The sequence below is a fragment of the Bos indicus genome, chromosome 11, assembly GCF_029378745.1.
Source record: "Bos indicus isolate NIAB-ARS_2022 breed Sahiwal x Tharparkar chromosome 11, NIAB-ARS_B.indTharparkar_mat_pri_1.0, whole genome shotgun sequence".
Classification (NCBI taxonomy): Eukaryota; Metazoa; Chordata; class Mammalia; order Artiodactyla; family Bovidae; genus Bos; species Bos indicus.
Window position 1 is genome coordinate 92,348,973 of NC_091770.1, and position 14,200 is coordinate 92,363,172.

Below are 14,200 nucleotides of genomic sequence, written 5' to 3' on the forward strand. Positions count from 1 at the left end.
GTCGCAGGTGTTCCTGGGAGTTCCTAATTGCTTCTCTAATTATTCGTTTTCTCTTCCCACCTCTGTCTCTGGGAAGCCTCCCACCCCCGACGATCTTGCATAATTAGGGGAGCTTTCCGATAGAGGCATGAGCATGGAACTGCTGTGGCAACCTCCTGGCGCCCCCAGCTCCAGGGGAGACTGGGGTGGTACCTGGCACCTTGCCCCAGCCCTGTGCCCCCTTGGGTGCTATTTCTGGTTCAGGACTCCTGGCCACACTGGAATCCTGGGCTCTGACTTCTCTGTCTGGGGTGGGGGAGAGCCTGATGCTAGTTGCCCACTTGTGCACAGCAGGGGATGCTGTGGCTTGTATGGCCCATGAATGGCTGGATAGGGCCCTCAGCAAGGTGCAGGGGACAGCGGGACAGAGTAGGAGCAGCTTGGGCTGGACTTCCTCTCCCAGAGAAGATTGGAGGATGAGCAAGCCAGACAGGGCAGGGAGGGTAAGGGTTCCAGGACAGACCCCAGGGCCCAGCACACCCAGAGAGACCATTCTCGGTTCTCTAGTCCGGCCTCAAATAGGTTAGCCCTTTGTGACCACCACTGCCATCACATTCAGCAAGAGAAGCATCGTCAGCAGGTGTCAGCTGAGGACTGAGGCGACCCTCAGGCCGACCCGGGGCTGTCTCCGGGGTGCCTCTGGCGCCAGCGATAGAGGGAGACCTCAGTGTCCTCCGATTCATGCAGAAGCTGTGCCTTCTGTCTCCACCATCTCCAGGAGAATGAGGGTGGACTCAGAGAGATGCTTTCCTGAAGACAGAGAGCCCAGAGGCAGGACTCAGGCTCCAGTTGGCACGGGGCTGGACGCTGTCCTGTCACCATCCTGCTCTGGGACCACAGGCCTCTGGGCACCACCTGCAAACAAAATCCAGGGGGCACCGTGCATCTCGTCCTGCCTCCTCCCTGAGGCTGCGGTGCCGTCAGACCTGGCAGCCGGGGTCCCTCCTCCCACCCCAGCCCCGGAGGTCCTCCATCGTGCCTCCCCCTCCCCGTGACACTGTGCCACCCCCGCAGGTGACGACGTCCTCAGGAAGCAAGTGCTTCTCCTGCCGGTCAGCAGCTGAGCGGGATAAGTGGATGGAGAACCTGCGGCGAGCCGTGCATCCCAACAAGGTGGGCCTGTGTCCCCAGCCCCCAGAGCACGGGGCGGAGGCTGCACCTGGAGCAGAGCACAGGCTCCGACTCAAGAGAGCAGAGGGCGGGGGCTCTGGAGGGGGCTGGGACTGGGGTGTGGTCGGGGCCGGAGCGGGCCATAGTGCTGGGCTCGGAAAGAGGCTGAGCTGCACACTGGGGCGGCCAGGCCAGAGAACCCAGGCTCGGTCTTTTGGATGCCGGTGTCCTGTCTGGAACTCTTGTGCCCCCTTCCCCCCGTGGCCAATGCCTGCCTAGCCCTCCATGTCTAGCTTAACCACCAGTCCCCTCGTCCAGGCAAGCACTGCCGGCCCAGGCTGGCACCCACTGCCCAGTGTTCCCACTGCCGCCAGGCCTCTCCCCAGCTGTCATCACTGCTTTTGGCCGACTCAGCCTGGAGCTGAGTCCTGGTCACCGCGCCATCACTGAGGAAGGACCTCAGCAGTACTTGTCTCCATGTGACTCTGTGGACCAGCAAGCTTCCCAAGAGCCAGTCAGTGGCCGCCATGTGCCAGGCATCGCGCTGGCCTCTTAACTTGCTCTCAGCTTGTGGACTTGCATGACAGAGGGACTTATGGCTTAGATGATCATAGATGGTTGCTTGCCCAAGGTCAGTGAGCTAGTGTACGAGGCAGAGCAGAGATCCGGCCCCATGTCCTTCAGACTCCAGAGCTGGCCCTGAGCAGTTCTGAGCGCTCTTCCCGGCTCCAGGCTGGGCAGGGGGCCAGGTGCCGGGCTCCTGGTAACTGCGCCCCTCTCCCCGCCCATGCGTGTGTAGGACAACAGCCGGCGTGTGGAGCACATTCTGAAGCTGTGGGTGATCGAAGCCAAGGACCTTCCGGCCAAGAAGAAGTACCTGTGCGAGCTGTGTCTGGACGACGTGTTGTACGCGCGCACCACGGGCAAGCTCAAGACCGACAACGTCTTCTGGGGCGAGCACTTCGAGTTCCACAACCTGCCGCCCCTGCGCATGGTCACCGTCCACCTGTATCGTGAGACTGACAAGAAGAAGAAGAAGGAGCGCAGCAGCTACCTGGGCCTGGTGAGCCTGCCCGCCGCCTCTGTGGCCGGCCGGCAGTTCGTGGAGAAGTGGTACCCGGTGGTGACTCCCAACCCCAAGGGCGGCAAGGGCCCCGGGCCCATGATCCGCATCAAGGCGCGCTACCAGACCATCACCATCCTGCCCATGGAGATGTACAAGGAGTTCGCCGAGCACATCACCAACCACTACCTGGGGCTCTGCGCTGCCCTCGAGCCCATCCTCAGCGCCAAGACCAAGGAGGAGATGGCGTCGGCCTTGGTGCACATCCTGCAGAGCACGGGCAAGGTGAAGGTAGGTGCACAGGCCTCCGGCGGGACGCCGCCTCCCGCGGGCCCCGTGGAGGCTGGGGGACAGGCGCCAGATGACCTGCCGGTCCCCGCGTCCACGTCATGGATTTCAGCTCTGCTGGAGGCACCAGTCATAGCTAGGTGGGCCCCCTCAATCTGGAGCTGCATCCTGAAGGGTGGGGGCTTTGTGCACCTGCTCCGTGGTTGGAGCTGATCTCAGAGGCAGGTGTGGAGCCCGCAGTCTGCAACACGGCTTGCAGCAATGAAGTGGCTTTAGGGCCTCCCCACTGTCCCAGAGGCCCGCCCCTCCCTGAGGCTCCAGGGGAGCAGGCCATGAGGCCCACCTCTGCCGGCACAAGGGTCCCAGCGACCCAGACACGCACGTCTGGTGTGTGGAGTTATCACACATCGCAGCAGGTGACGGCCAGGGTGCAGCCGCTGTCTGAGCCCCAGCCTCCCCCCACTCCCAGTGCACGCACACGGGGCACACAGTCACCGTCGCAGCCGTCTGCTTGGTGGGCAGCCGCCCCAGCTCTGGAGCCCCCTGGAGCAGAGCTTGCCTGAGCCCTCCAGCAGGCCCTGCTCCAGGGCTGGAGGGCCCCTGCTGTCCTCCCCACTGCCTTCCACCTGCCGCCCTGCCAGGCCACGCCCAGCCCCACCCACTCACTGGCCTTTGCAGACAGGTCGGCTCCTCTGGAAGGCTCCGCATGCCTACCTGCCCGTCACAGCAGAACATGGTTCCACCCTGCCCCCTGCCCTGGGCGGGCCTTGGGGGAGCTGCTCAAAAGGTGTGCGGTGGAGAAAGGCTGAACATGGGGTCCATCTGCGCTGCAGAAGGCCTTGGGTGCCTGCCCTGGAGGCGAGCCTCTGCCCTCCAGACGTGGCATGACTTGCAGCCTGTGGTGGGGGTGAGGGACTGCCCTCCCTGGTCAGGGTCCCGAGCCCTCAGCCTGGGCTTCGGGGGAGACACAGGTTGGGGCTCAGGCCTCAGCCCCCAGGCAGACGCCAGGGTACGCAGTCCATCTGTGCTCTTATCCTCTCTCTCTGCCTGATCCAGAAGGTCCTGGCCTCCTTTGGGCCCTTCAGAGCCCCTGCCCGTTGGGCTCGTGGTGGGGGACCAGGAGAGGTACTTCCCCGTGGGCGTGGGGCACTCCGTTCCTCTGTGGTTGGACCGCCTCCTCCCCTGGAGAGGGAGGGAAACCAGAGGGAGACCAAGGGAGGCAGCAGAGGCTCCAGCGGCCTCCTTTCTGCCTCTAGTCTGTCCTTTCAGTAAGCGGCCCCATGAGGGCTGGGCCGGCCTGGGAGGCTGACTCTGATCTGAAGGGACCTTTGCTCTCAGGCTCATAGCTGAGACAGGAGAAATCAGGGTGCTCGTTGTGGAAGGAGACGGAAGCCGGGGCTCTAGCTCTTCAGCAGACCTGTTGGGTGGGGGGAGTGACTCAGGCTGCTGGGGTGACGTGCATCTGAGCTCTGAGCCCCTGGGGAGCTAAGGGGTGAGATGCCTCTCTCTGGAGCACGTGCCAAGGGCTCCGAGTCCCGGAAGAGGGCCTTGGGCATGCTTCGTCCCCTGTCATCTCCCCCCACTGCCCCCCTCCCCCAACTCAATGCAGTAGGAGAAATGGGACCTTCATAACAAGACACTCAGGCCAGATTTGGTCCCGGTAGCTGTGTGGCCTTGGACAGGTCAGTTTCCTGTTCTGTGCCTGTTTCCTGCCCCCGCCCCACCCCAGCCAGGTCCTGGCTCTAAGGAGAGCCCCTCCTCACCCCCGCCTGGGCCTCGCACCTGCCCCAGGAGCTCAGGAGGGCCCGTGGGCATGAGCAGAGCAGCACACACAGTACTGACGTCTACTGTTCCATGTTCAGAGAAGGAGGCCCTAGAGGTCACCAGCGGTCAGGAAGGGTCCTCAGGCTATGTGGTCTCCGGGGAGACCAACTGCCACTCTCCCACCCTGGCCCTCCTATTTCTTCGTTGGCCAACCAGGTCTCCAGGGCCCAGAGTTCAGTTCTGTATTTCAAGGCCCACTTGTGATTTCAGAGGGCCCTGAAGTTGGGTGCGTTGGGTGAGGCATTTCTGGAGCATCAGTAGCCCCGGCACAACTCCAGCCACCCGGCCTGCTCTGGCCGGCCCCTGCCCTGTGCCCCCACTGCCCTGGGTCCCTTCCTCTTGCCTCCTGCCTGCCCTTTCCCCTCCCCAGGTCACAAGGCTGGCTGTGGGCGTGAGGAGGCGCAGACTCCGAGGTGGGGGGTGTTTCCACCTGGATGGGTGCAGCAGGTTCCTGTAAGCCTCCCCGCAGTCAGGAGGGGAGGCGTGGGCTCAGGCTCCCTCCTGGGTCTGCCCAGGGAGCTGTGTTGTAGCCAGGCCACCTTCCCACCCAAGCCGAGGTCCGTCTCCCTCCGTCTGAGCCCCGGCTCACTGCCTTTCAGGGCAGCTGGCCCACCTCTGCCTCTTGTCTTTCTTTCCTGTGAGGCTGCACAGAACGAGCCCCTGTCTGGCGTGGGAGACCTCATCACAGTGATGGGTGGACGGTCGCAGCTGCTTGTACGAGGAGGCAGGGCAGCCTGTTTGTTCTCCGCCCTGGGATGGGGGTGCTCTTTTCGGTCACCCCGCCAGGCTGGGGCAGGGCTGAGCAGAGATTTGAGTCCCACGGGTCTGGCCATGATGCGGGGGCTCTTGCCTCGCTGATCCGGGGTCCAGCTCAGATGTCACCACGTCCCCTCATCAGGCTGCCCTGCTCTCATGCCCCGGAAGCCCCCACAGGTGAGACCCAGCAGCTTGGCGATGGAGCAGCCTCACAGAGCAGGGGCTCCTGGCCAGGGAGCGCGGGTCTGGACCCCTGGGGCCTTACCTGCCAGGCCTGCTCAGGTCTGCTCTCCTCACCTGGCTCCACAGGACTTCCTGACCGACCTGATGATGTCGGAGGTGGACCGCTGTGGGGACAACGAGCACCTCATCTTCCGGGAGAACACGCTGGCCACCAAGGCCATCGAGGAGTACCTCAAGCTGGTGGGCCAGAAGTACCTGCAGGACGCACTAGGTAGGGGGTGTGGGCCGACTCGGGGCAAGAGGGTCAGGGTGGGGCATGCTGACTGGGTCCTCACAGCCCCCTCCTGCCCTCTCGGCCACAGGGGAGTTCATCAAAGCGCTGTACGAGTCAGACGAGAACTGTGAAGTGGACCCAAGCAAGTGCTCGGCCGCTGACCTCCCCGAGCACCAGGGCAACCTCAAGATGTGCTGCGAGCTGGCCTTCTGCAAAATCATCAACTCCTACTGGTCAGTGCTGCCCCCACGCCCACTCGGCCTCTACTGCCCAGGGTCCCATCCCACATCCCTCCCTCTCCCCCCATCCTTCTGTGTAGGCTGGGTGCCTAGAGCATGCTGGGCGCTGGGCTGGCCCCTGTGAGCGTCATCCCATCCTGAGAGCTCGGTGAGGCGCTCTCCTCTGTCATTCCCAACAAGAGAGCTGAGGTTCAACAGGGAGAGGGCAGGTAACACAGCTTCAGAGTCGGTGCCCTGGGATTGGAGTGCACCTTTTTCCTGACCCCGCTGAGTCCGACTGGTCCTTTCTGGGCTCAGACGTTGGAGTGTTCCAGAATGTGTAGGTAGGATGTGCATTGTTGAGGATTCAGACCCAGCAGTCCCTTACACATGCTGGACAGTGGGTACTGCCTGGCACCACTGTAGGTGCTACGGCTGGACAAGAAGCCAGACGCACAAGGCTCTGCTCAGGCACCCCTGGGGTGGGTGGGTGGCTTCACCTGGCCATGGAAGCTGGTGCTCAGGTCACAGGCTTGGAGTGGCCCCATCACGCACCTGTGTGGGGCCTGGACACTGGGTGGGCCTCCTGCTGGGACCATAGAGAACTGAGGAGGAGGACTGGCCTTTACTAAGACCGAGTTCTGCAGGCCCCTGGCGGCCCCAGAGAGGAGTGGAAGTGTGCAGGGCAGGCTGCTCTCACAGGACTGGGCCACAGTCACTCCCGGGCCATTCCGTGCAAGATGAACGTCCCGGCACATGTGAATGGTGGCCACTGAGCTAGTACAGCCTCATCAGAGACGGCTGTGTGATTGTCCAGGGGACCATACTACCAGCCCCCAGGAGTGGCTTTATTTTCACACTGGAGGAGCTGCCCAGGCTTTTTCCTCGGTCACTGCTCCAGCTCAGGACCTACGTTCCCTTCCCCACCCGAGTGGCTCTCCTGGCCCCGTTCCCCCGTCCCGCCTCTGGCCGTAGCTTGCTTCTCTCTTTGGTTGTGTTCTTTCCTGTCCTGTTGGAGGGCCTATGTCTGGCTCCCCTTTGTGGCCCTCCTTTATTATGTCACCAGAGATGGTAGGCTCACCCCCGCAGCCACCCTGGCTCACAGCTCTGCTCCCATCAGAGTGCCCTGAGCACCCCAGGGCTGGGCACCAGAAGGACCTGGCTGCTCCCGAAGGACAGGCACAGGCAGAGGCGGGCCTGCGAGGAGAGCGACAGCCTTGGGTCAGGGCAGAGCCGGCGGGGTCGACGCTGGCGGGCCCGGTCCCCCTGCCCCAGGGTTACACAGGGTGCTCACTGGGCCTCCCTGGCCCTTTGGGCTGAGCTGAAAATGACCCTTGGCACCGGGCCAGGAGGGACAACCAGAGAGTTTGAAGTCTGGAACACACTTCCCACCCTTGGGCTGTGTTTTCACCCAGGGCGGGCCGGGTGTGGGACACGGGGAAACATATCCGTGGACAATGGTTTTCCATTTCCTCTTTCTGGCGTGTGTGCAGGCCCCTCTCAGTTCTGAACGAGGCCGCTGATAAATGTTATCACTCAGCGCCTGCCCCCTGCCCAGTCCTGGGCCAGGCGCTTCAGGGGCCGGGGCTCAAGGTCACCTGCCCTCACTTCCTCTCCAGCCACGTCCTTGTTGTTCAGCCATGTTCACTGCCTGAGTCTGTTGGGCTTGTTGGGCAAAAGCTTTTCAAGCTGATCAAAGCAGCTTAAGACCTTGGGGGTCCCCACCTTCGGATAGATGGCTGTGTGAACTCGGCAGGGATGGCCTTGTTCCCCTTGCGGGAGTGAGGAAACGGAAGCCTGGGGAGGGCCAGGCCCTGGGGCAGAGCACCCTGGAGCTAGTGGGAGAGCCAAGGGTAGGCTGGGTTCAGGGAGCACCCATCTTCCAGAGTGAAAAAGATAGGAAGGCCTCTGAAAGGCTGGCTTGGTGGGGCCTCACTGAGGCAGGGTGGAGGTGCTCAGCGGGGACAGCCCCCAGACAGGTGCTGAGAGCCCTGCCCACCCTCTCCAGGTCGGCCTAGGGAGGTCGCTGCCTCCGCTTCCCTCCACACCTGAGTTAGTGAGGACCTGTGTTCTTAGCCTGTGGTTAGGATCCGCCCCTCGTCTTGATCACCCAGCTCTGCTGAGAACCTCAGATCCTGTAACGTTATTGGAGCAGAGGGGGTCCCTCTCAAAAGCCGGGGACAAGAACCGAGGAGCGGTGCTCTGTTTCTGCCACGTGTCCCTCCCTCTGCAAAAGACCCCACGCCTGCCAGGTGGGGCAGGGGTGAAGCCCCGTGGGGCCTGGCCCCAGTGCTGATGTCATCTCTCACTCAGGCCCTCTGAGATACCCACCAACCGCGGCCTGGGCATCCCTGCCCTGTGGTGGCCTGGCCCTGCCCAGCGGATGGTGGATGGTGGAGAAGTGGGCTCAGAGAACTTGGGCATTGGGCCGTCATGTAGCCATCAGGGTGGGCGCGGGACAGAACTCGGTTCCATCAGACCCAGAACCAGCTCCCTGCTCTGGTCCCAGCCTGGCGACTGACTCCCCGACTCCCCCCATGACCTGTCCCCACACAGCGTCTTCCCCCGGGAGCTCAAGGAGGTGTTTGCCTCTTGGCGGCAAGAGTGCAGCAGCCGCGGCCGGCCGGACATCAGCGAGCGGCTCATCAGCGCCTCCCTGTTCCTGCGCTTCCTCTGCCCAGCCATTATGTCCCCCTCGCTCTTCAACCTGCTTCAGGAGTACCCCGACGACCGCACCGCTCGCACACTCACCCTCATCGCCAAAGTCACCCAGAACCTGGCCAACTTTGCCAAGTGAGTGCCACGTCCCCCCCAACCCCACCACGGCAGGCTGGAGCCCGTCCCTGCCTTCTTGGCCCCGCCTCCCTCCGTCTCTCTCTCCTCTGCACCGCAGGCTCCCCTCCTGTGGTGCGTTTCCTTAGTTTTCAAGGGTGATAAGGCAGGGTATTATTTTTCCTTCTGCTTCTTTGAATGAACGTTTTATCATAAGGATTCTACCACATACTTAACATTCACGAGCTTCCTTTTGAAATGAGTGACTAATATGCCTTCAAGGGAGAAGGGCCCATGTCTCCTGAACCCGTCTGCTGCGGTTGGGCACCCGGGTGGCTCCAGACTGTCCTTGTCTAAGGCTGCCAAGGACGTCTGTTCGTGAAGCACTTCAGTGTTCTCGCTGTACCTTAGAGCGAGTGGGTGGACACAGATGGGCTGGCTCAGAAAGCGGCTCTCACGAGGTGTGGGTCGAGCCCCTCCGGGCCTTCGCAGGGCTGGGCCATGAATCACCGCTGGTCCCCACCCTCCCAGAGCCAACACTTCAGCAGGGAGAGCGGTGATGGACAGGGGCGTGGCCTCCTAGGAGGGCCATCCACTTGTCGGAAGAGGAGAGAGGGAGGCTTCCTAGGAGATGCGCTTCCCAGCTGAGTTCAGGACAAAAAGACACAGAGGTGCAGGCCAGGGAGGGACCAGACTCTCTGCCGTTCCTGAATTGTCACGTGCTAGGTGGAGAGAGGTGGGAGACCACCCTAGAGGACAGCAAGGACTTGGAGGCCAGGCAGGGCAGTAGGAGCTGCCAGAGGGCTTTGAGCAAGGTGGCCCTCATCTGTTCCAAGTCCTGCCAAGTTCAGCCCAGCAGCACAGGGGCCAGGAACGGAGGGAACAAGACTGGCAGCCCTGAGACCAGGAAGAGAGCAGAGTTATGGTCCTGGTAAAGGCAGAGTAGTGGAAGGATTGGGTCAGGGATGATACCAGAAGTGATGGTGATACAGGAGGCCATGGCTGCAAGTTGTGGGGTCATCAGATGAGGCCAGTAGGCCTTGCCGGTTGACGGGGAGGCAGAGGGAGCAGTTGAACACGTCCAGGCTTCTGGATCGGTCTCCTTGGGATGGGGAGCCCCAGAGGAGGGTGTGGGTTTGGGGTGATGAAGGTGACCCCAGACTTGGCCAAGCTGAGGACAAAGGAAGGTGCCTGAAGAGGAACGTGTGGAAGGCTTAGCAGAGAGACCTGGCCAAGTATGGCTTGAGAGTCAGTTGTGCATCAAGGGTCACAGACATTTGGAGGGAAAGAGGAAGGAGATTGAGACTGGCCATGAATGTGGAGTGAGGGCCATGGAACATTCCAGATCCTGGGAGGAAAAGTCCAGAAGGGGGTCTCCAGACTTAGCCATGAGCACCCTGAATCTGTGGGGGTTGGCTGGCTGGGGAGTAAGTGGCGTGGAAGGCGGCCACAGAGGAGGGATGGGAGCCCAGGGGGCGAGGGTGTCTCCGAGAAGTAGGGGGGCTCCCGGGTAGGGCCCAGAGTGCTCACCCCATCTGCTTGGCTCCAGGTTCGGCAGCAAGGAAGAGTACATGTCGTTCATGAACCAGTTCCTGGAGCACGAGTGGACCAACATGCAGCGCTTCCTGCTGGAGATCTCCAATCCCGAGACCGTCTCCAACACGGCTGGCTTCGAGGGCTACATCGACCTGGGCCGCGAGCTCTCCAGCCTGCACTCGCTGCTCTGGGAGGCCGTCAGCCAGCTGGAGCAGGTGCCTGACCACTTGGGCCATGATGGGGCAGTGGCTGGGCCCTAGGGCGCTGAAGCTGCAGGCTGCTCCTCCCGGAGTAACCACGAGGCCCGAGGCTTTGCCTGTGCGGTAGAGATCAGCGGCCCCACCAGGGCGCCAGAGCCCAGGGATCCAGTGCAGGCCCTGTCAGCACGTGCTGGGGAGGGATCTCGGCCCTTATCCTTGGTGGCGAGTGCCACGTTCACGCACTGACATCTGCCAGGGTAGCCCACTCGGTGTACTGGGGCCTCAGCTGTGCCTCTGAGTGGATGGCATCCACGGGTGAAGGCGTGCTGTGCTCCCTACCCGTGGGAAGTATGATCAGATTTAGCTGTGTCTCCTAAAATGTCCTTGCTCTGGATTTTAAGGCCACTGATACAAAAAAGATGGACTGGAGATGCTGCACCTCCATGTGTCAGGCAGCAAGTTGCAAAACTTTCCAGAAGCGCCCTTGACCATCTGTTGAAACAGTCATTCCCTCAACACCTCTGACACTGCTACAGGGCCTGTGGCCTGGGTTCCACTGCCCGCAGCAGGCCCAGCCTGCACAGTGGGCAGGTTCTGGGCAGCAACTGCCAGGCCTGCCAGGACCCACTTCCAGAACCTCTGCTGCCCCCCAGGGCTCTGAGAGCCCATCTTACAAAAGTTCAGTTCAGTTGATCAGTTGTGCCTGACTCTTGGCGACCCCATGGACTGCAGCACGCCAGGCTTCCCTGTCTTTCACCAACTCCCAGAGCTTGCTCAAACTCATATCCATTGAGTCGGTGATGCCATCCAACCGTCTCATTCTCTGTCATCCCCTTCTCCTACTGCCTTCAATCTTTCCCAGCATCAGGGTCTTTTCAGTGAGTCAGTTCTTCACATCAGGTGGCCAGAGTATTAGAGTTTTAGCTTCAGCATCAGTCCTCCCAATGAATATTCAGGACTGATCTCCTTAGGATTGACTGGTTGAATCTCCTTGCAGTCCAAGGGACTCTCAAGAGTCTTCTCCAACACCACAGTTCAAAAGCATCAACTCTTCAACACTCAGCTTTCTTTATGGTCCAACTGTCACACCCATACATGACAACTGGAAAAACCATAGCTTTGACTAGATGGACCTTTGTCGGCAAAGTAATGTCTTTGCTTTTTAATATGCATCGGTCCTTCCAATGAATATTCAGGACTGATTACAAAAGTAGCTGCTGCTGAACCAGAGCTGGAAGGCCTCCTGCTCCCGTCCCATCCTTAGGGGTGAGCACTCAGGGCGCTCTGGTGTGCGGCCTTCTAGGCACTTCTGTGCACATGTTAGGTACCCACACAGGCAGTTCTTACCCTTTTCTGTTAAAGTGAGAATGTAGCGTGCACTGCTGCATGCATTGCTCACTCTTCTCTCATGGGCATCTTTCCCCAACCATACGTGCCACACACCACTGTGACCTTTCTAATGGCACAGACTGTCCAATCATGTGACTGCACCATGCAGTTCACTGGACACTCAGATCAGTCCCAGCTTTTCACTATGAATGGCCATTGCAATCATTTTTGCTCCTTTATGTCCATTGCCCTTTGGCTCTGAGAGACCCAGGAGGGAGCAACGGAAATGAGGCTCAGAGCCCTGTCTTCCTCCACAGCTGCCAACACCTGTCACTCTGCCACCACTTCCAGAGCCTCTGTGCTGGGGGCCACCATCCCCCATGCGTGCATGACCAGGCGGGAGGTATGGACAGTGGTTTGCAGCCGTCACAGCTGACAGTGTTGCAGCAGGATTTAAAGTCGAGCTGTTTGCTGCTCACGTCTCCCCTCTGTGGACCACATGAGTTTTCATGCTTGCTTTCTGCACATAGCCGTTGGTGGAAGCCGGGACATAATCCAGATGAAGGCAGAGTCCCCCCAACCCCCAACCCGCTCGGCCTAGAAGCTTTACCGCCATTGGTCTAAACCAGGACAGTGGGCTTCATACGAGCCCAGGCACCACCCTCTGCCTGACTGGCCACTTGTTTGACAGGTGAGCAGGAGTGCCTGCTCTGTGCCTGGGCCATCGCCCCGGGGACTCGGGTGTTGAAGTGGGTCGGGCCTCAGCCTGCCCTGTGCAGTAGATGACGTGGGAGGGGGCCACCCCAGAAGCCTCTCCGCTGGGGAGACGGGGGCAAACTCCAGGATCCTCTGTGGGCCCCTGAGGCAGGACAGACCAGGGTGAAAGGCTTGGACTAGGTTTGTGTGTCTTCCTGTGGGCCTTGCCCCCATCCTAGAGATATCCAGGGAGCTGATAAAAATGTAATTTGTCGTTTCTGGGCTCCCTACCCCTCCCCAGACCCACTGAATCTGATTGCAGGGGAGGGCGAGCCTGCAGCTCTGACTGGCTGCTTAGTGATTTTGAACACGGTGGCTCCAGTGCATTTGGCCTCCCCAGGTGCCCCCTGGCTCACACCTGCCCCCTTTGCCGTGTCTTTGCAGAGCATCGTATCCAAGCTGGGGCCTCTGCCTCGAATCCTGAGGGACGTCCACACAGCTCTGAGCACCCCGGGCAGTGGGCAGCTCGCAGGCACCAACGACTTGGCCTCTACACCTGGCTCTGGCAGCAGCAGCGTCTCGGCTGGGCTGCAGAAGATGGTAATCGAGAACGACCTGTCTGGGTAAGAGCCGCCAGGTGTGCTGGGTGTGGTGGGGTGCAGGTACAGACCAGGCAGAGCCCATCTGCAGTCTCCTTTGGGGAGGAGGAAACCTATACTGGTGTTTATGAAACAAGTCGAATGAAACTCAGGGTGTTCCTTGGGCCCTAAGGAGTAAGAGTCTATTTGGGAAAAATCAGGGAAGGCTTCCTGGAGGAGGTAGCACTATAGTTTTGAGCTTAGGAAAAGTAGCATTTCCATTGGTGGAAAAGGCATTTTAGGTAGAGGGACTAGCACAAAGGCCTGGAGAAAGACAGTATCTTTTGTCGAGGAACAGTTACTGGTCCCAATCAGCACTAGTCACAGTCACTTTTTTATGTGTGTATGAGCTCGTATTTCCTGGGCCTGAACCAGAGTCTCTGGAAGTAGAGCTCCAGGGTGTGTTTTCAGGAGGAGTTCAGGTGACTCCACGAGGCGTAGAGGCTGGGAGCCCCGGGAAACGAGGGATGCTGAGGCCCAGCTCCCACTCTGCACGCCCAGTGCTGAGATGAGTGCCCCGTCAATACACAGTGGAGGGGGAGGCAGAATGTTCTCGAGTGTTGACGTCAGGACAAGGACCTTAGCGTTTACAGCAAGCTACCTGTACTTGGGGTCAAACACTCCCCTCGTCCAGCAGGACCGTCTTGGACCGGCTCACGAGGCTGCGGCTGGAGCAGCAGAGCTGGGCGCTGTCTGGGTCTGAGATGGTGGGGACGGCAGCAGCAGGCTTTTAGCAGGCGAGGGCATTGAGATCAAGGACCTGGGGATGTGGTGTGAGGGACTGGAGGCCCAGGAGGAGGCCGGAGATGCAGGGACCTTGATGCCCCTTCCCCCCCGGGTCCCTCTACGTCTTGAGGGGCCGTCCCTACAACCTGCCAAGTGAGGCAAAGCAAGAGTTCGAGTGGGGACACGCCTCGGTCGAGAGGTCAGGAGAGCTGACCTGGGCGTGTGAAGGGTGACCCAGGCCCAAGGCTGGTCTGGGTTTCTCCCGACTCCAGCTACTTCCCCCGTCCACTTCTTCTCAGCCCCCAAGTGCCGTGGCCTCGAGTGGCCACAACCTGCCCCGTCCTGTCCCTTCACCCCTGGGATGGACTTCCTCTCCACCCCAGGCTAAGCCACCTCCTTTCTAAGCCCACATCGAAGCCCCAGGTTCCTGCTGCCTCCCGCCCACTCAGAGCCTGTTCAGCTCCCCCTGATCCTTCCCTCCAAAGCCCCCCTGGTTTTGTGCCTCCTTCCAAGGAGCAGGCTTTTCCTGGAAGGGGCCAGGGAGAGGC

The 14,200-nt window shown here is 60.8% G+C and overlaps 1 protein-coding gene across 16 annotated transcripts in view; it reads left to right on the forward strand.

Annotated features, from left to right (window-relative positions):
• The window catches only part of DAB2IP (DAB2 interacting protein), a 212,022-nt gene that overhangs the window by 183,167 nt on the left and 14,655 nt on the right, over positions 1–14,200 (forward strand). For all 16 annotated transcript variants that reach the window (XM_019970743.2, XM_070799191.1, XM_070799188.1 and 13 more), the window contains 7 exons: positions 1,054–1,152; positions 1,949–2,503; positions 5,390–5,534; positions 5,626–5,770; positions 8,312–8,548; positions 10,077–10,278; positions 12,733–12,911. In XM_019970743.2, coding sequence (XP_019826302.2) covers positions 1,054–1,152; positions 1,949–2,503; positions 5,390–5,534; positions 5,626–5,770; positions 8,312–8,548; positions 10,077–10,278; positions 12,733–12,911 — 1,562 coding nt within the window. The remainder of the gene's footprint in view (positions 1–1,053; positions 1,153–1,948; positions 2,504–5,389; positions 5,535–5,625; positions 5,771–8,311; positions 8,549–10,076; positions 10,279–12,732; positions 12,912–14,200) is intronic.